This window comes from Aotus nancymaae, unplaced genomic scaffold (assembly GCF_030222135.1).
Source record: "Aotus nancymaae isolate 86718 unplaced genomic scaffold, 86718_ANA_hifiasm-v0.15.2.pri h1tg000131l, whole genome shotgun sequence".
Classification (NCBI taxonomy): domain Eukaryota; kingdom Metazoa; phylum Chordata; class Mammalia; order Primates; family Aotidae; genus Aotus; species Aotus nancymaae.
Genome location: NW_026988546.1, coordinates 162133 through 183667, shown reverse-complemented (window position 1 = coordinate 183667; position 21535 = coordinate 162133). Strand labels below are relative to the sequence as shown.

Genomic DNA, 21535 nt, shown 5'->3' with positions numbered 1-21535 from the left:
TAATACAAAAAATTAGCTGGGCACGGTGGCGCGTGCCTGTAATCCCAGCTACTCAGGAGGGTGAGGCAGGAGAATTGCCTGAACCCAGGAGGCGGCGGTTGCGGTGAGCCGAGATCGCGCCATTGCACTCCAGCCTGGGTAACAAGAACGAAACTCCGTCTCAAAAAAAAAAAAAGCAAATGCTTATATACTACTTGTGGGACTGTAAATTTAGGTTAACCACTGTGGAAAACAGTTTGGAGATTTCCCAAAGAACTGAGAATTGAACTACTATTTGACCCAGCAATCCCATTACTGGGTATATATACTCAAAGGAAAAAAATTATACCAAAAAGACACATGCACCTCTATGTTCACTGCAGTGCTATTCACAATAGCAAAGAAATGGAATTAACCCAAGTGCCTATCAATGGTGGATTGGATAAAGGAAATGTGGTACATATGCACCGTGGAATACTGCACTGCCATAACAAACAATGAAACTATGTCCTTTGAAGAAACATGGGTGCAGATGGAGGTCATTATCCTAAGTGAACTAATGCAGAAACAGAGAACCAAGTATCACATGTTCTCACTTATAAGTCAGAGCTAAACATTGAGCACATATAGACATAAAGATGGGAGCAGTAGACACCAGGGATTACAAGAGGAGGGAGACACAGTGGGCAGAAGGGTGAAATACTACCTATTGGGTACTATGCTCACTTCCTGGGTGATGGTTTCAATTGTACTCCAAACAGCATCATGCAATACATCTTTGAAACAAACCTGCATGTGTACCCCCAAATCTGAAACTAAAGTTGAAAAACAGAACCAAAACTTCCTCAAAAGATGAAAACAAACAAAAAAAGAATGATCTTGGGACAAACACCTATGAAAGGGAAAAGAAAGCATGAGATTGGACAGAACAAGCTTTTTCAACTGTGGCATAGTGACATTTCAGACTAGGTGTAACACTTTGTTGTGAGGCTGTTCTGTGCACTGTGGGTTGTATAGCAGCATCCCTGGGCTCTACCCAGTAGATGCCAGTAGCACACATACGCAGCTCCTCCCCGTTCAGTTGTGATGACCAAAAGTGCCTCCAGACATTGTAAAATATTCTGGTGGTGGGGAGGGAGGGGACAGCAAATTACTCTCAGTTGAAAACCACTGGGGTAGAGAGAAGGGCTGAACTTGGATGTGTGCCTAACAGCCGTGGTAAACCCCAGGGGATTTCAGGAGCTGGAATAGCCCTTCTGAGTTGTAGGAAGTTTGGCTGATATGGTGGGCCTTTTATTCTCCAGCATGGATCAGTCATTGGACTTGGGCTCCTGGAAAAGGGTGTGACATTTCACAATGAGGTTCTCTGTGACTGGAGCAACAGGTTTCCTCATTGAAGGGGGATCCGGAAAGTATCAGTGTTCATGGCACGTGCCACTCTGCAGTTGTTCATTTGCTTCTCACCATTTTCCATTCAGTAGTAAAATTCTTAAGAATTGATACCACATTTTATTTAGTTGTGTATCATTGAAATCCAGCAGGCTACATGGGAATAAATATTGCTAAATAATGAAATAAAATGAGACAATAATTGGGTGGATATTTGTAAACTTAAATACTATAATAAATGGTTTTATTATGCATTTTATTAGATAAGAGACATTTTCAAGAGATTTATCCATATTTATATTTAATTGTGAGTTCTTTTTTGAGAAATAAAAGTTATTCATCTGGTAACACTAAACAGTACTGAGCTAATCTTTAACAATGTTTTGAATTTCTGTAAATGAGATTATCAGTAATTTAAAAAGAGGATTAAGAAGTTTGTGTGGACAAAATCAAACACCGCATGTTCTCACTCATAGGCGGGTGTTGATCAATGAGAACACATGAACACAGGGAGGGGAGCACTATACACTGGGGTCTGTTGGGGGGGAATAGGGGAGGGACAGCAGGGAGTGGGGAGGTGGGGAGAGAGAGCATTGGGAGAAACGACACATATAGGTGAAGGGGAGGAAGGCAGCAAATCACACTGCCATGTATGCACCTATGCAACAATCTTGCATGTTCTTCACATGTACCCCAAAACCTAAAATGCAATTAAAAAAAAAGAAGTTTGTGTGGAATAGAACCAACTAATTTCTGAAATATACACAGAATTAAAGTATTGGAAAGTTTTACTTTAAGATAGGATTATAAAAGCATTGTTTCCTGTGTATAGCCCTATAAAATAATACCCATGTTGAGCCAGCAGAGGGCACAATTGTACAGCGGTATTGGAGAAATGCTTTTAAAGTTAAAAGGAAGTACCTCAATCTCTCAGTCATATGCTGCAGTGACACATGTCACTCACATGTAAATGATTCTATACATCTAAAATTCAGTAATGTATGGTTTGTAGGTGATATGTCATTACTGCATTTCCAACTCTATTCCTTCACATTGTTTTTAAAGTTACTACATCTTCAACAAAATCCAAATTAGGTTAAAATTAATCTCTAAATAATTTTAATTTCAATTGGCTAAAATAATTTGAGGCCAAAAATGTGTAAGGCTTTTTTAGAGCATAATTTTACATATGTTATGTTTTCTGTCCTCACAAGATATTTTATGGATCATTGACATAGAAGCACAACTGCATATACTGTGCAGAATCACCCTTCTAGATTAAGAAAAAAAAAATCAGGTTATGTCCTTGCATATTGTCAGATTTTTCTTGACATGGGCCTTGCACACAATGAGCTTGCATGGTAAAATGGATGAACCCCTGTCCGAGGGATGGAAGGTCTATCTTTGTCCCTTCCTGGTTGTATCACTACATCTCAGAGCTTGTCTATCTTCATCTGTTAGTAGAGGAACAATGATGCTCACGGGGCCCTCTTTACAGATAGGTGATGTGAGTCCATGGTTTAAGAGCCATGGACATCCACTCATTCAATGTATGTGCTATATAGTACAGGAGTAACTGAAGCATAAGTAGGTGTCATGAAGTGTCCACTGGACGGTGGTCAGATTCTCTAGTTCTCCCTCTGTGAAGAGTTTGACTAAATGAATCTCTGGGTTCTTGAGCATTCAGGGAAGGGGAGTCAAGGCAAGTGAGAAGTTAAATTTCTGCTAATCTGGGGAGGAGGGATTTAATTGGTATTGCAACCTCATTTTCACCACAACCTCAAAAGCAGGTCACTGTTCATTTATTTCTTACCTTAGATATATTTTTAATTTCTCTTTGGTGAATTTATTCTGTGATAGTAATTCAGAACTATAAAAGGACAGATTAACCATATATATGAAGGTGTTTATTGCAATATTGTTTATGGATAATTAGTAAAATTGAAAGCAATTTAGGGACATGGACTGTTAGACAGCCATCAAAATGAAAATTATGAATATTATATAGGTACCTGGAAAGTGTGTGATGAATGATAAGTCAAACCAAAGCAAAATTAATCACATATTATGTTAATAGCTGTGTAAAAGTTGAGAACATATATGGTTGGGGAACAGCAAGAAAGATGGAATGGTAATAACTTCTAACATGTCCAGGAGTTAGTGTGTGTGTCTCTCTCTTTCGTTCCTAAATCACATTATTGCAGTTATAGTGATATTTGTAGAATGAGACATGTCTAAAGAGATTTTTCATGCTTTCTTTGAAATACAGTAATGGCCAATTTGTCCAGTATGTTATGAAAGAAGTGGCCTATTTAAATGACTTATGAATCTTTTTTTCCCCATTAACTGATGTTTACTCCTCTAAACACAAAAACAGCAACAAAACCATTTTGGTTAGAAATCTTTCTAAAAATCTATTGTGTACTTTCCTGCCTTCCCCAACAGTTTCCTGAGCACATTTTATTCTTTTCTTCGTATCTCAGGCTTACCATAATGAATGTCAATTTCTCTCCCACACTAGAATACAATGGTGTCCTTATGAGCAATACAAATGTAGGGTTATTTGCCTCTCTACATGGCATGATCAAATCTCTTCTGAGTTTTGATTCCTTGGTTCTTATTTTTACGTTTTCTTTTTTGTTGTTATTTGTTCTTTTTCTCTCTTTTAGTTTATCAGCTGTCATTTTCATGATTGTCAGTGTTCCAGCCTTTGGCAACCTATCCTTCCCAACCTCCAAACAAATTTGCTGCTTCTAATATGCCTTGTTAGGAAAATCACACAAATGAGTTGACTAGAATTACGTGCAGAGAGCCCCAAAGGGGGTTCTAGCTTATGTAAGTATCTGGACAGTGGAGACATGGCGATACCTGTTTTAGTTGTTCAGAGGTATTTGGCTTACTTCTCAGCTCTTGGCTATTTTCTGGATGTGTTGGGGTCTCAGGGAGATGGCCTGTGTTTAACAGATATGTTGCTTCAGGGAAAATAGAATACTGACTCACAGAAACAAAGCACAGTAGTCATAAATCCAGTTAAGAACAACAAATCGAAGATGGCTGATGACTAGCAGCTCGGGCACCTACCTCCCAGTGAAAGCGCAAAGAACGAGAGGACGCCACACTTTCAAATGAATATTTGTTGCTCACGGACCAGGAGATTCCCAGTGGAGGAGCCCCACGGGTCACCAGGGCGACTCTTGTGGCCGGCGTGGCGGTTTTGCTGGTGCCTTAGCACGCCAGTTCTTGGTGCAGAGTCCGAAGATTCCCAGGCAGAAAAGCACCATCAATCTTAACACCGCTGTTTTGGCCGGCTCAGTGGATTGCTCAGATTTCAGCGCAGGGAATCAACAAGTTGGACGTCAGAGACCTAGTTAGAAAGTCGGTAATTACAAAGATGACAGACGGATAAATATATAATGAAGGGAAGAAACCAGAATAAAAAGGTAGAGAATACTCAAAATCAGAATGCCTCTCCCTCTACAGGGGATTGCAATTCCTCATCAGTAATGGAACAAGGCTTAATAGATTACACGTGTGTTCCAATAACAGAAGCAGGTTTCAAAACGTGGGTGATAAGAAACTTCTATGAATTAAAAGAACTTGTTCTAACCCAATGCAAAGAGACTAAGAACCTTGAAAAAAGGTTTGATGAAATGTTAACAAGAATGGACAAGTTAGAGAAGAATATAAGTGAATTGATGGAGCTGAAAAACACAACACGAGAACTTCGCAAAGCATGCACAAGTTTAAACAGTCGAATTGATCAAGCAGAAGAAAGGATATCAGAAGTCGAGGACCAGCTCAGTGAAATGAAACGAGAAGACAAGAATGGAGAAAAAAGGATGAAAAGGAATGAGCAAAGTCTCCAGGAAATATGGGACTGTGTGAAAAGACCTAATTTACGTTTGATAGGTGTACCTGAATGTGACGAAGAGAATGAATCCAAGTTGGAAAATACTCTTCAGGATATCATTCAGGAAAACTTTCCCAACCTGGCAAGGCAGGGTAATATTCAACTCCAGGTAATACAGAGAACACCACAAAGATATTCTTCAAGAAGACCAACCCCAAGGCACATAATCGCCAGATTTATTAGGGTTGAAATGAAGGAGAAAATACTAAGGGCAGCCAGAGAGAAAGGTCAGGTTCCCCATAAAGGGAAATCTATCAGACTTACAGCAGATCTCTCAGCAGAAACCCTACAAGCCAGAAAAGAGTGGGGACCAATATTTAACATCCTTAAAGAAAAGAACTTTCAACCCAGAATTTCCTATCCAGCCAAACTAAGCTTTATGAGCGAAGGAAAAATTAAATCTTTTGCGAACAAACAAGCACTTAGAGAGTTTACCACCACCAGGCCTGCTTTACAAGAGCTTCTGAAAGAAGCACTATACATATAAAGGAACAACCAATATCAGCCTTTCCAAAAATATATCAAAAAGCAAAGAACTTTAACACAATAAAAAATTTACATCAACTAATGGGCAAAACAGCCAGCTAGCATCAAACGCCGGTATTAAACTTATATATATTTAAATTGGATAAAAAAGCCAAAACCCATCGGTATGCTGCATCCGGGCCCATCTTACATGCAACAATACACAAAGACTCAGAGAGAAGGAGGAAGATTTACCAATCAAACAGAGAGTAAAAATAAACTAATAAACAAAAAGCAGGAGATGCAATTCTCGCCTCTGATAAAGTAGACTTTAAAGCAACAAAGATCAAAAGAGGCGAGGAATGACATTACATAATGGCAAAAGGATCAATGCAACAAGAAGAGCTAACGATTCTATAGATCAACGAGACAGAAAATTAACAAGGACATTCAGGACTTGAACTCAGACCCGGAACAAGTAAACTTAATAAACATTTACAGAACTCTCCACTTCAAATACACAAAACATATATTACCACCTCACACCTATTCCAAAAGTGACTACATAATTGGAAGTAAATCACTCCTCAGTAATCGCATAGCATTTCATAGGTTTAAATTAAATATTGGTTGGCTGTTTGTTTGTTATCTTCTTCCCTTATTCCTTCCTGACTACATCATTAAGTATAATTATCAGTATAAAAGAGGTTTTCAATACCCATTACTAAATTGCATTCTAGCCTGGGCAAGAAAGCAATACTCCCATTCTCTCTCCCTCTTTCTTTTCCTTCTTCCTCCTCCCCATTCTCTCTCTCTCTCTTCCTTTTTCCTCCTCCCTATTCTCTCTCTCTTTCTCTTTTTTCTTCCTCAAGAAAAAAAAAAAAAAAGAAAATTGGCACAAGACAAGGATGCCCTCTCTCACCACTCTTATTCGACATAGTGTTGGAAGTTCTGGCCAGGACAATCAGGCAAGAGAAAGAAATAAAGGGTATTCAAATAGGAAGAGAGGAATCAAATTGTCTTTGTTTGCAGATGACATGATCCTGTATCTAGAAAACCTCATTGTCTCAGCTCAAAAGCTTCTTAAGCTGATAAGCAACTTTAGCAAAGTCTCAGGATACGAAATCAATGTGCAGAAATCACAAGCATTCCTATACACCAACAACAGACAAGAAATCCAAATCATGAATGAACTCCCATTCACAATTGCCACAAAGAGAATAAAATACCTAGGAATACAGTTAACAAGGGAAGTGAAGGGCCTCTTCAAGGAGAACTACACACCACTGTACAAGGAAATAATTTTTCATATGCAGATAGAAAAACATTCCATACTCATGGATAGAAAGAATCAATATCATGAAAATGGCCACAATGCCCAAAGCAGTTTATAGATTCAATGCTGTTCTCATTAAACTACCACTGACATTCTTCACAGAGCTAGAAAAAACTATTTAAAAAAAAAAAAAAAAAAGAACAACAAATCAATGGAAGCTGAAAGCAGAGTCAAGCAATCAATTGTTATACAAAAAAACTCCACACTTGGATCTGCTCCATTCTCTTTCCATGACACTTCATCCATTCCATTCATAGACTTCATCCTGACACAAATTTCCCTCCAGTTGAGAAAGAAGCAACGGAATGAGGAAAAGAAGAAATCATACAGGATAAATTAGAGAATCATAATTTATGGAATTCAAAGATCTCAAACACATAAGACAAATTTTGAATGTATAAAGCAGGTTGCTAGGTGCTGTGGAGACTCAAAAGAAGGATGTATTTATGCTCCTACTCTCACGTATTTTTAATTAAAAATTTTTTTTTTTTTTTGAGATAGTCTTGCTCTGTCACCCAGGCTGGAGTGTAGTGGTGTGATTACAGCTCACTGCAGCCTCGAACTCCTGGGCTCAAGTGATCCTCTCACCTCAGCCTCCGAAGTAACTGGGACCACAGGCATGCACCATTCCACCCAGCTAATTTTTTCATTTTTGGTAGAGATGGGGTTTCGCCATGTTGTTCAGGCTCGTATTGAACTTCTGGGCTCAAGTGACCTGCCTGCCATGGCCTCTAATACTGAGGAGATTACAGTCATGAGACCCCATGCCTGGCCTATTTATTTATTTAGAGATAGGGTCTTACTCTGTTTCCCAGGCTGCAGGACAGTGGCACAATTACAGCTCACTGGAGCCTTCCTTTTTTTTCTAGAAAAGAATTAAAAATATAAGTAGAGTGAACGATCTGTGCAATTAAAATTTAATTAATTTCACTAAATTAAACATAACTCTGTGAATATATGTGTTACATAAATTCAGATGTTTCTGCTACCCAGGGCGAGTGCTATTTTCTTTTAGTTCTGCTGTCTAAAATAAGACTTCAATTCACCCTTAGTGACAATGGATGTGTGGGTACCTTTTTGAAGAGGGTTTATACCATTATTTGTTGAGCTTCACCCCACTCTTGGAAGCATTTATGAACTTCTAGGGCTTGGGAAAATTTATTATACTTCCATGCCCTCTCTTTCTTCCAAAAAAAATACCCAACAAAATTTGTAGTAACCACAAAACAAATAAACCCACCTCCTAATCTTCAGAGTAGTGGTTGGAGGATAACATGTAATGGGACATAATTTTTTGTTTCTATTGCTTAATTCTCAAGAACCTTACAAATTCCACAGATCAATGTATCAAAAGTCATCTACACTTTGTAGGGGAGAAGGAGTGTCTCTCCTCACTCATTATAAGGTTCATGACTACAGGGGAGAAAATATAATTTCTTCTTTTTTCCCCTCTCTTGGTTGAGACCCTCCTGAAAACAAAAGTCACATTAACAAGAGAAAAACCATCAGAAGTTTATTGACACTTGCTGTACCCATCACTTGGGAGAAGCTTCTGTTCAGAAGTATTTCTCTTTTAAGGCAGTGGCTTAGGGAACTTGCTTAAACAGTATTTCAACAAACAACCTTAAATCCTATAGTGACAAGACAAAGAAGAGAGCATTTTCAGGTTTCCAAAAGGTGGGAACGTGTGGGAAGGTAAATTTATGGGAAGAGTCAAGTTTGCTCCTAGGTCCTCTGGCTCTGCTGTCTCTCAGCTGATAAGCAAGTGTAGGCAGGAAACGTCAGGGAGGAGAACAGGAAGACCTTCGTCTTTGTAAATTGCTGTCCTGCCATCAGGCAGGCAGAGGGAGGGGAAGAGTGTCCTTCTGTGTTTTAGTCTTTTTCAGCTGAATAGTTCTCAGTGTTTTAGACAGGAACATTTTGGGTTCCTTCATGGCTGACACCCCAATAACACTTGACAGATTAAGAACAGAAAAGCATAATGAGTTTACTTAATACAAGCTTTACATAACACAGGAGGCTTCAGAAATGAAAACCCAGAGACAAAGGGAAAACTGTATTTTTGTGGAGAGTCATGCAAAAGTGTGATTGGAGGACAAAATAATATGATACAGTGGTAGTAAACTGGGGGGAACTTAGCAAGACCTGTGTGTTCAGATTCTTTTTGGCCTCTCTGTGTAACATTTCTTTCCTCTAGGTATTGGGCAGGATACCTGTCACATGAGGGTCTTCAGAAAAGAAAGGAAGGAGAGGGTCAGAGACTGACCTTCCTAGATCCTATGGCCTGTTTCAGGAGAGAATGGTGGGAGAAGATGAGAGAGATCTTCCTGCTTCTGCCATTTTTTCAATTGCCAAGCTGCTATATTTTGCGGTATTGTGTTCTGAGCCTGTCAACTTAGATTACTGTTTGAGAAGTGACCATCTTGTAAGAATCAATGCTAACCACTGGACAAATTCTTGTACAGTGTGATTAGAAATGATTATCAATACTGGATAAATGATCTGAATGTCCATACTGTTTTATTGCTTGCCATGTACAGGTGTAGACTATCTATGGAAGGAAAGGGAGTATATTTGGAGTGAATAACAGTGTTGTCTAAATTAGGCTGGATTTGCTGGTCATTGTTATAGAAAGCCACTTGAGCAAAAGTTATCTCTCCCATAGTTTGACAGCTATGGTAATGGAAAACTAACATGTCTTATTGCTATCTGAACAAATTACATATTGGAAATGAATGCATCTATTGAATTCTGGATTATTTGTGTTGGTAGAGACAAGGTTAACTTTTAGTAAAATTACTTAATCACATATATTGGAATAAGCCAAAATAAAGTGTTTAGAGCCTTGAAACCATTCCAAAATCACATTTTACCCAATAATTGAAAAAAAAATTCTTCCATCGCACTTTGAAAGTGTTATGAATAACCATAAAATAACAGTACCCTTTCCATTTTTGGCTCATTTTCTTGTTGGAAATCATGATGGGAGACAAGATAGCCCAAATATTAGGAACTAGAGAATACTTCCTCTTCTGGCTATAGGATCCTATAAACAACTACAAACTTGACGATCAGTAGCTCAGTGAATGTTGAGGGTAATGTATGCTCTCAATACATCAAGTATCCATTAGTTTTCTATTAAACAAAATGTGTGCAATTAATTTAATATTGATAATATTAATAAATGATAAGACCCATAGAAATTAAATACTAGTTGAATCCTTTACAGCCATGGTTCTTAGCTTTGAATTTATATTGGAAACACTTGAACAGCTTTTCAAAATCCCAAACTCAAGTCAAATCTTAGACCAATTAAACTACAATCTCTTGGGGATGAGGCCAAGACACCAGTATTTTTAAAGCTCAATAGATAATTCTAACATGTAGCTAACTTTGAGAATTGCTGCTTTATAGAACATTTCTGCTTACTCTTAGTGAAGTTTAAGTACTTCAGGGACTCTTCAACAATCATTAACAGTCTTAAACAGTCTTCAGGGACTGTTTCTGTTTCTTTTTCTTTAAATAGAAACAAATTATTCCAAAATAACAGTCTTATTTGTTTCCTTTTATTCCTCTCTTTTTCTTTGCTCTTGTTTCATTTTGTTTTATTTTTCCCAAATTGATCAATAAAGCATAATAGCATATGAAGTCAGGTCATTCTCAGTTTGAATTCAGATTGGGCTATCTACTAGTTGCCATAGATGGGCAATGTGTTTAACCTCTTAGCAAGTTTTCCCCTGCCCCATCTATAGCAGTATTTCTCAGCTGGAGGCAATTTTTCCCAACAGGAGACATTTGTCTATGTTGGAGATGTTTTTTCTTGTTACTGCTGGGGAGTCGTTTTTGATATCTAGTGAGTAGAGGCCAGGGATGCTGCTCAACATCCTACAATGCACAGGACAGAGCCATAGCAAAGAATTATCAGGCCCTAAATGTCACTAGTGCTGAGGTAAAGGAACCCTGATCTACAGAGTGAGGTTCTGGAATCTGACTGCATTCAAAGTCTTGTTTCTCTACTTCCTAACTGTGTAATCTTGAGCAATGTATTCACTTTATTCTTGTCTGAATCCTATGTGAAAATGCAGATATTATTAACACCCACTTTGGAGTTTATGGAAGGTTTAAATGGGATAATGCATTCGGAGCATTAATACAGTGCTAATTATTACCAAAATATATGTCCTTCTGTTCCGTGGCATTTATGGCCTTTTGTTAGCATCCCTGAGATTATTTGTTTGATCCTTCTCTCAATAATCTCAGAGTTAATATTCCACAATTCAGTGATAGGAGAGAGAAAGGCGTTGGAGGCTGGAGTTGTCTTCGAACAGGTACCTGCTTTGGATTTTAAGTGGGAATTCAGAGGAGATAGTTTCACAGCACACTGTTAAGTTCCTTCTCCCACTTTTCACTTTCCTCCCCCAGCTCACCACTAGCTTGACAATTGTATTGGGTTGGAGTGTTCAAATAAATAAGCCTGTATTCAGCCAAAGAAAAGTCAAAAAGATTCTTGTAAGTACAGATGCTAAGGGAAAGTGCTTAAAAGTGATGAGAACAGTTTATTTATTATTTTTTAGGTTCTGGGGTGCATGTGCGTGATGTGCAGATTTGTCACATAGGTAAACACGTGCCATGGGGGTTTGCTGCATCTATCAATCCATCACCTAGGTATTAAGCCCAGCATGCATTAGCTATTTATCCCGATGCTCTCCCTCAACTCCCCACCCCACCCCCCAACAGGCCTCAGTGTGTGATATTCCCCTCCCTGTGTCCATGTGTTCTCATTGTTCAGTTCCCACTTATAAGTGAGAACATGTGGTGTTTAATTTTCTGATGAACAGGATTTATTAGCAAACTTTATATTTATTATTAATAAGAAGCAGACAGCTACAGGAGTTTAAATTCAGAAAAAAAAGCTCTGTGTTGGAAATAGAAATCTGGGATTTATTACTACAGAAGCAGTCAAAGTTATGGGAGAGAATGAGATATCAAGGGAGACTACAGGGAGAAGAGAAAGGGGGCTTAGGATGTAACCTGAGAAAAATCTCAGCTAATAGTTAGGACAAACCTACTGTGGGCTTGCCAGTCACCTTTCTAACCTATTATACTACATTTGACTTTTAGGGAGAGCCAGCTTTTATTCTCAGTTCTCATCCACAAGTGTTCAAAGTCTGGCTTGAAACTAATAAATGAATCTTTACCGAGATAATATGGAATGCTTACAATATTAGGTAGAAAATTCCTACATTGATTGCTGTCCATGAATCAGATTCATTTTTAATTTTTGTCATTATAATTATATACTCATATCACACAATTTGAATTTTTCTCTGTGCATATGATTTCTTCTAGTATAGTGTGCAAAAAACTATGCATGTTTTTATAACAGCTTTATTGAGGTATAACTCAGATACCGCACAGTTCAATAGTTTTCAGTATGGCTTCAAAACATCTCTTCAAATGACTGTATCATAATTTGCTAGGTCTTTCTTCTGTGTGGGGACATTTATGTTGTTTCTAATTTTTTACCAATATAAGTAGATTTTTCTGCATGTAGATTTTAAAATATTTGGATTATTTTATTTTTAAAACTTTTTATTCTTTAATTGGTACATTATAATTGTACATATTTGTGATGTATAATTTGATTCTTTGATATCTGTATAGATTGTATAATGTTCAAAGCAGGGTAGCCAGCATATCTATAACCCCATGCATATATTATTTCTTTATGTTGAGAACTTTAAAAAACATCTCTCTTCTAGTTTGTAATATACAATACTTTGCCGTTGACTATAGTCGCCCTACTGTGTGATGCAACAACAGAACTTATCCGTTATCTAATTGTAACTGTGCACATTGACCAACCTCTCCTCATCTTACACTTCCCAATTCCTTCCCCAGTCTCTGATAAACACTGTTCTTCTCCCTACTTCTTTGAGATCAATTTTTTGTTTAGATTCCACATGACAGTGAGGTCATGTGATACTTGTCATTCTGTGTCTGGCTCATTTCATGTATTAATATAACATCCTCCATGTTTGTCCATTTGGTCTCAAATGACAGAATATCATTCTTTTTCATGGCTGAATGTTATTTTATTTTATAGATATGTCACTTTTTTTAATTCATTCATCTGTTTTTAGATATTTAGGTTGATTCCAAGTCTTAGCTGCTGTGGACAGTGCTGCAATAAACATGGAAGTGCAGATAGCTCTTTGATGTACTGATTTCATTTCCTTTGGATATATATCCTGTAGTGGGGTTGCTGGATTATACAGTAGTTCTGTTTCGAATTTTTTGACGAGCCACCGTACTGTTTTCCATAATATTCTACTAAATTACATTCCCCCCACATTGTGTAAGGGTTCCCTTTTCTCCATATCCTCACCAAGAGTGATTTTCTTTCATCTTTTTGATCATAGCCATTCTAGTTACAGTGAGGTCATATTTCATTGTGGTTTTCATGTGTATTTCCCTGGTGATTAGTGATGCTGAGTATTTTTTCATATACCTGTTGGCCATTTTGAGAAACGTCTGTTAAGGTCTTTTGCCCATTTTAAAATCAGATTAATTTTTTGTTTGCCGTCATTTTAGTTAATTATATATTCTGGATATTAGCCCCTTGTCATATTTATAGTTTGCAAATGTTTTCTCTCATTCTATAGGTGTCTCTTCACTCTGTTGTTTCTGTTGCTATGGAAAAGCTTCTTAGCTTGACAAACATACAAAAATCAGTAGCATTTCTACATGCTGATAGTAAACTATTTGAAAAAGAAATCAAGAAAATAATTATATTTACCATAGTTATTAAAAAAGGTGCATAGGAATAAATTTAATTGAGGTGAAAGATTTTACACTAAAACTATAAAACACTGAAAGAAATTGAAGATGACACAAATAAATGAAAAGATATCTCATGTTTATGGATTGGAAGAACCGATATTGTTAAAATGGTCATACCACCCAAAGTAATCTACAGATTTAATAAAATTCCTATCAAAATACCAATGATCTTTTTCACAGAAATAGAACAAAATGATCCTAAAATTCATGGGGAACCACAAAAGACCCCAGATAGCCAAAGTAATCTTAAGCAAAAAGAACAAAGCTGGAGGCATCACACTACCTGGCTTCAAAATATACTACAAAGCTGTGGTAACCAAAACAGCATAGTACTGGCATAAGAATAAACACATAGACAAATGGAACACAATAGAAAATCCAGAAGTAAATTCATACGCTTATGACACAATGATTTTTGATAATGGTGCCAAGAATACATACTGGGGAAAGAAGAATCTCTTCAAAAGGTGATATTGGAAAACCTGGATCTCCACATGCAGAAGAATGAGATGAGACCCTTATCTCTTTTACTATACACAAAATCAACTCTAAATGGATTAAAGACGTACATGTAAAACCAGAAACTATGAAACGATTAGAAGCAAACAGAGGGGAGACATTTGATGACAATGAGCTGGGCAGGGATTTTTTTAGATAAGACCTCAAAAGCACAGGCCACAAAAGCATTAAGCTACATTCAAGATCTATTTTAAAGTCTTTCTTTATCCATGAAGAATACATAAAGGAATGTGCAACTGGAAAATTTTGTTTAATGGAGAAACTGTTCTAAAATGGATTAATAATTATCATTAAAGGTTTAAACTGAGAGAAAGCTCCCCAAAAGAGAATTCCAAACAGGCAGTGAACACTAGCTCAGCTCCTAACCCATCTTTGAGTGGACATGAAAAGCTTTTCCTTGCCTTCACGTGAATAAAACTAAACTTAGGTGTCTGCCAATATTCACTATTAAGATGGTACACTTACATTTATTATTACTTAAACATGGATCTTTATTGTATAAAAAACAGGGAATATAAGCAAAAGGATGGAAAGAAAAATCTCTTTCTGGGTTCAAGACCTGCCTGCTCAACAAAGCAAACAAGACCCTGTCTCAAAAAATATATATAAATAAAAATAAAAGAAAAAAAAATCCCCTCCTGGGAATGAGAAAATCATTGCCATTTTCTTATTTTGTTGTTTCATTATTTATTTATTTAAACTTTTATTTGAGGTTCATGAGTATATGTGCAGGTTTGTTATGTAGGTAAACTGTGTGTCATGGGGGTTTGGTGTACAGATTATTTAGTCACCCAGGTAATCAGCATACTACTTGATAGGTAGTTTTTTGATCCTCAACCTCCTCCCACCTTCCACCTATGGGAAGTTCAAATAAATGTCACATGAGCTCTGAAACTACTGGGATTTCTCCAAGGAAATCCCCTTAGGGAAAAGTAACATTTTCTATTTCATTTGGTCTTCTGGTTAGCTTAAATGTATTTAAGAGCAAAATTCATACAAATACGTGGAAGAAAGTTTCAGTGGGTTCTTCCACTTACTTCAGAAAATTGATTTAAAATAGGAGTAATGTTTATTCTCAAGGCATTAATTAGACAGCTTGTAGGGTCCATCTTCTGGTAATTTCAATAATTTTCCTAAATTTTGCCTCATTTCTTTTATATGCAGAGATGTTCTCCTAAACTAATTTATCAACACATCGACACAAAAGGGACAATTTTTTTAAACTGGAAAAATATCCAGGCCCTTAAAACATAATTGAATGTCAAATTATGAATAAAGAACTACTTCTACACATATATAATTCACATTCAAACATTTATTGAGCACCTACTGCATATAAGGCAAGATTCTGGCATGATGAACTCAATTACAAAATGCGCAGGGTGCTGGAGAGAAAGGGTGATCTTGAAGCAGAAAAGTTATAAACAGAAAAGAATCCATTGCTTAGGAACTTTCAGACTGAAGATTTCCTAGACTCTAGCTTTATTTTTGTTTCCCTTTTTAGAAAGCAGAGATGAAACCCAAGCCTGGAGGTGGGAAAGGGCTCTGCGGGCTTTTGAACCATGCTGGAGAGGAGGTGCAGGAGAGAGAGAGGCAGAGTTCTCTCACCTCACAGTTTTGCCCTGATGTCTGCAGGGCTGCACATGCACCTAGGCATGTATTTACAGATCTGTCTTCCCTTTAGAGTCTCTTGTGCCTCTTTAGAAAAATGCAAATAGCTCGATCCCAAGTCCTAAGATTGTGACTTGGTGGGTGAGGAGCCTGGGAGTCTGTATTTTTGCAAAGCTTCCTTAGTCACTGCTTACAGAGGTTTGAGAACTTCTACAGTGTAGTCATTCCACTTAAGTCAGAGGTGCCTGGCCCCCGATGCACATCAGAATCATCTGGAGGGTGTTAAAAATGCTGTTGCCTGGATCCCACCCCTATACAGTCCCATGTCATTGGTTTTCAGTGTGCCTAAGCATCCTGATTTTTCCCACATTCCCAGGGGACAGCAATGTACAGCCACACTGAGAACACTGGCTTAAAGGCATTCAATCCTGATCAATTATCTCTCTTGCTATTGAAGCTTAAAATGAAATGGTGGCAGTTTGAATAACTGAATCAGAGATTTCAGGAGAATTTAAAGATCAGAAGAAAGGACTCAGTGAGGACTGTTACAGAGGGAGCGGACTGGGGCATTATCACCAAGGCAACACCATTAACAGCACTTTTTCTTTGAGACAGTTGAACTTTATCACTGAAAGTTTAGCCAGGGTTGGGGAGTACAGTGGGTGAGCAGGAAACACAACCACTCTTTTTTTTTCATATAAAAAGAGGTTTATTTAGATGTTAGAATGATCTAGTGATTGAACAAGATTGGACATGAACCCACCCAGGCCCAGGGCTGGGCTGCAGTCGCTGCCATTGACATCCGTGTAGATTTCACGTGCAACAGGGGCGGTCATGGGCTCAACGGCCATTGTGCTTTGAAACTTTTTTCCAACCGATGGCTGTGACTACAGTTTTCAGTTGTGCTCTGGCCTCCAAGAACCAAGGGCCCGGTGGGGGTTGGTGTCCTCTGTATAAAAAGTGCTGTCCCGGGAGCTTCCCCACGGACACCTTGGGGCATCTGAGTGATTCCCGGGAGGGCAGCTCAGCCTCCCTCAGGCTACCACTGCAGCCACCGCCAGACATTCTCACCATCAACCGACAAAAAGCATCAGAGTCTCTGTGAACCTGGCCGTGATGGTAAGAACCCAGTGTTTTCTAATCTAAGACTTGTATGCAGAACACAGAAAACTGCAGTTAGGAACAACCAGGACACGTCTGTTAAATAAAAGCATCGTTTCATGTCGGTGTACGTATATACAGGGGTATGTATAACAGACTCCTGCTCCCCTCCTGGCAACCACAGACCATCACACACACGCATGACACATGCATGGCTACGCCGCTTTCCACGAATGCACGGAACCCAGGATGGAACCCACAGCTCGAGGGCTTAGACCTTCACTACTGAGCTGCTGCCACTGTCCTCCCCGGAGGTGTGGCTGAAGTCACTAGCGTCACTGCCCAAGGCGTCCTGGTCCTGGTCATCCCTATCGATGACCCTTCATCTATACCTCAGGTCCAAAATGCTTTCCTCCGAGCCCGAACTCCTCCTGTCATGCAAACTCAGCTCCAGCTGTGCCTTCCGGCTTGGCCAGAGCCCTCCGTCCTTCTTCACCAGCAGGTGTGGGCTTCCAAAGACAGGGCTGGGCCTGGCCTGGGCCTCCCTGAAGGCCGAGAAGGACAGGCCCTGCAGAGGCAGCCCCAGGTGGGGGCTGAAGAGGCCGGCCTGCCTGCCTCCCCAGGAGACTCCGTTTCCAAAGTGGAAGAGCTGGGTGAACAGCAATGAGGAGAAGCTGGCAAGGGGTAGGCTGGGCAGGCCCCAGGCGGGGCCCTTGGACCTCTTATCTCTCTCTATCCCGATGCCACCACTCCACGCTGCATCTACCTTCAGAGCACAGTGCCCACGAGCTGGGCAGCCTATTTTGGTGGGCAAAGTTGCTCCAAGGCAGGGCACGCTCAGCCTGGGCTCGAGCATCCCTCTCAGCTCCCGGGCTGGGGGTCAGGAAGCTCTGGCTCCCGCAGCCCATGTGAAAGGTCCCCCCTGCACCTGCTGCCTCGGTGCCCGCTGTGGCACAGCTGGGCAGCGGACCAAAAGCACTTTTGGCAGCAGGCTCGGTCCCTCGTGGGCTCTGGTCTCTGTGAAGGTAAACGTTTGTCCTGCTCGTTGATAGACCCTTGGCAGAGATGCTGGTGCTCCTGGTCGGTGCCGGATCCCCTCGGCCAGGAGCAGCGGGGAGCCCCTTCCCGCCCTGGCCAAACAGACCAGATGCACCCTGAGCTCCTGAGCTCTCTGTGTCTCGCGACCCTTCTGACGGCCGTGGGACCCCCCTGGCCCTCTGACTCCAGGTACACATGCCAGGCAGCGGGGTGGGCTCCTTCCTGCCCAGTACCTCTGGCCTGGCTGGGCCCCCTGTCCAGAGGGCAGCCGGGCCCTCTGCCTGAACTTCTGAACTGCTCACTGACTCCTTGGCTTTTTCCGCCAAGAACTTCCGAATCTCCAGTTCGATGCTCATCGCTGTCCACTGAACTGCTGTTGTCAGAGAGCGAGCCTGGGCTGGGAGCTGAGTCCTGGGACTCCCTGGGGAATGGATTCCCTTCGGAGGCAGAGGCGCAGGTGGAGACAGAGGCCGGTCTCCTTACCCGGAAGGCGGGGCCCGTGTCCTGGCTCCCGGCACCCACCTGCTTCGTCCTGGGGGATTTCTTCCCGGAGCCCTCGCCGCCGTCTCTCTTGGACTTGGAGAGGCAGCCCTTGAGCACTGGCGGCCTCCTGTCCTCTCAGTCTCTCCGCAGCCTGCCCAGCTGCTACAAGAAGTGCGTCTGCGTGGTGCTGAACCTGACCTTCCTGCAGGCCGTCCTGAGCTCCCTGCATCGCTTCTTGAGCTTCCATTTGGACCTTAACAAGTCCTTCATGGCCGTATCCAGGTCCTCATCACTGTCCAGGAAGGTGTCTTCGGAGCTCTCCTACTCATCCAGGTGTCTCGCCTCGTCTGTCTTACCCTGGGACTGTGACAGGCAAGTGGCGCTCTCCCCTACGGGGACCTTGCTGGCTTCGTCCTGGATGAGCAGGTCCCACCCCTCATGGCCGGGCTCGGCTCTCCCCTGGCTGTGATCAGCATCCTGACCCCCATCTTCCACCACCTCCCGTGTTTTTTTGGGCACGGATGCCCTCACATGGCCGCCGCCTCGACGCTTCCTTTTGCAGCCCAGCAGTGGGTCCGGTGTTTTAGAGAGAGGGGCCTTGGGGCCGCTGGTCTGGCCGTTGGGGCCAGGTGGCGAAAGTGCACCCTGGGCACCTTGCGGGCAGCTCTCACCTCTGGCCAGCAAACTCCTCGACTGTGCCTGGAGGGCCAAAAACGTCCGGATTTCCTGCTCGATGCTGTCGTCGCTGTCCATGGAGCTACTGTCACCGTCGGAGCGGGAAGGCACGTTGGCAGAGTGGAAGAGTGGGCTCGTGGACAGGGACCCATCGCTGCCCTCCACGGGAGCCGGCAGAATCGTCTTGGAAATGCCCAGGATCGCTTCCGCGCACATCAGCTCAGAGGACGTGTCTGCCAGGCATGAGGACTGTTCCACAAACATGCTCCTTGAAGCCGGGCTCACAGGAGTCGGAGCTTTGGTTTCCTTTGGGAGCTTAGGGAAGTGGTCAGTGTCCAGGCCCCCGGGCCAGGGTCCGTGGTCTTGGTGGCCACTGGCTTCTTCTTGCTGGGTGTTTTCCTGTGGGTCTCAGGCAAGGCACTTTTGGTGGCACTGCTTACGCTGTGTGCGGGAGGGTCAGGCTGCCTCTCCTCGTGGAGCTGGGCCCTCTGGGATGGGTCCCCGTCTGCCTCCTTGTGTGTTTTCTGCAGCTGGTGCAGCTGGATGGCCTCCTCGATGCCATCTTCGCTGCTGGAATCGGACACCTTGGGCGCCTGTGCCGCGCTCGGGACTCGCCTTCCCCTCCTTGCGGCGCTGGTGCTCCTCTTCATCCCACTTTGATTCTGTGCTGCTTCTGAAGGGTGGCAGGGGGTTGCTGGCTTTGTGCTGCCCTCGTTCTCCCTCGTGGTTGTGACCGTGGACCTGAGGTTTCTGGGCTGCATGTTCATCTTTGCTAACCGGGGAGGTCTGCCGAAGGTGAACTTCTGGGTGCCCATCAGACCTTGCGATGCACCCCCCTCGCGGCTTCTTGGTGGGATTTCAAGAGTGACTTGGCTGCTAAATTTTCGTTGCAGTCCGGTTTCTTGTCCACTGACCCAACACATTTTTGGATCTCATGCTGTCTCTTCTCGTTCAGAAACTCTTCTATTTCCACCCTGATGCTCTGCTCGAAGGAGTCCTCGCTGCTCACGCTGAACAAGGAGTCGGAGCCCTGGTCCTGGCTGGATCCCACCTGGCTGCCAGGGCCACCGCCTGAGCCAGGTGCAAGTTTTGGGGGACCCAGGGCAGTCAGGGCACTGCTGTGAGCCGGTTCTGGCTTACATCTACTGCCTCCACCTGAGGCCCTGGAAAGCTGCTGGGTTGCACCTGACTGGACCCTTCCGGGCCCGGGCTGTGTCGCACCACTCTTTGCCTTCAGGCACTCCTGGATGGCCTCCTCGATGTCCCGGTCCATGGAATCATCACTCTCTGAATCTAGCACCAGTGGGTGAAAGTCTGCAGCTTCCTTCTCCCCCATGGGGTCAGTGTCAGCCACAAGACCAAGGCAAGTGGCCCCTTGTGCACAGGGGGTTTGGCCACTGGCCTGGCATCATGGCATCCCTCTGCCCTGTGGCCCCTCTGTGCGGCTCGCTTATTGCTGGTGCCCCGCACTGCAGCGTCATGATGAGCATCTGCACCCGGGCGCTCACTGCCTCGCTCTCCACTCCCTTGTCAGCCTCCGAGAAGCACCCGGGGAACCTAAAGCTCCCTGGAGGGCCAAAGCCCTCCCATTTGGACTGCAGAGCAACCACTGGAGGGGCGTTCGTGAGAATCATTCTAGCAGGTGGGCAGGGATGCGCAGAGGGGCGATGCTTTGTTTCTCTGCCGGCTTCACATCCTCCAAAGGTTGGCAAGTGGTACCCATGAGAGAACGTCTGCAAATGTGTTGGGGTCCGTGAGATCGGCACGTCTGCCAGGGATCTCTTGACCAGCAAGAGGGTCCTAATACCTGGAAGAGAGAGTGCGCAGAAGAAAAGAGAGATAGAGAAAAAATGGGTCTGGAGGTCTGATAAAAGCTATGCTCAGATCAGCGATTTATTCTTTGTGCACAGTTGCTTATATACGTTTTTTCATACAGTGTCTGACGTAGGTCCCATTACAAAAGTTTTATCAGGAGGGAACAGAAAATTACAAAGTAAGTATGGGAGGGGGTAGCATACAGGTTAAGCTAAAGATCACTAAACCCAAAACAAACAAAAGATTTTAATCCTATTAAGATTCTTATCCTCTTATCAATGACTACAGTTACAGTAAACAACATCAAGGCGAGCAATAATTTGAGGGGTAGCATTTTTCTAGTAACATGTGAGCGATCACGGGATTTAGTG

At 42.1% G+C, this 21535-nt stretch overlaps 1 protein-coding gene and 1 pseudogene across 1 annotated transcript in view; both read right to left on the bottom strand.

The window, feature by feature from the left end:
• Positions 1–16903, bottom strand: part of LOC135272751 (ephrin type-B receptor 4-like) — a 117514-nt gene extending 100611 nt beyond the window's left edge. Inside the window, 1 exon segment of the mRNA XM_064371343.1 lies at positions 16816–16903. Coding sequence (XP_064227413.1) covers positions 16816–16903 — 88 coding nt within the window.
• Positions 16904–17424: 521 nt separating this feature from the next.
• On the bottom strand, positions 17425–20983 carry LOC105709348 (protein phosphatase 1 regulatory subunit 26-like; annotated as a pseudogene).
• Positions 20984–21535: the final 552 nt, after the last annotated feature.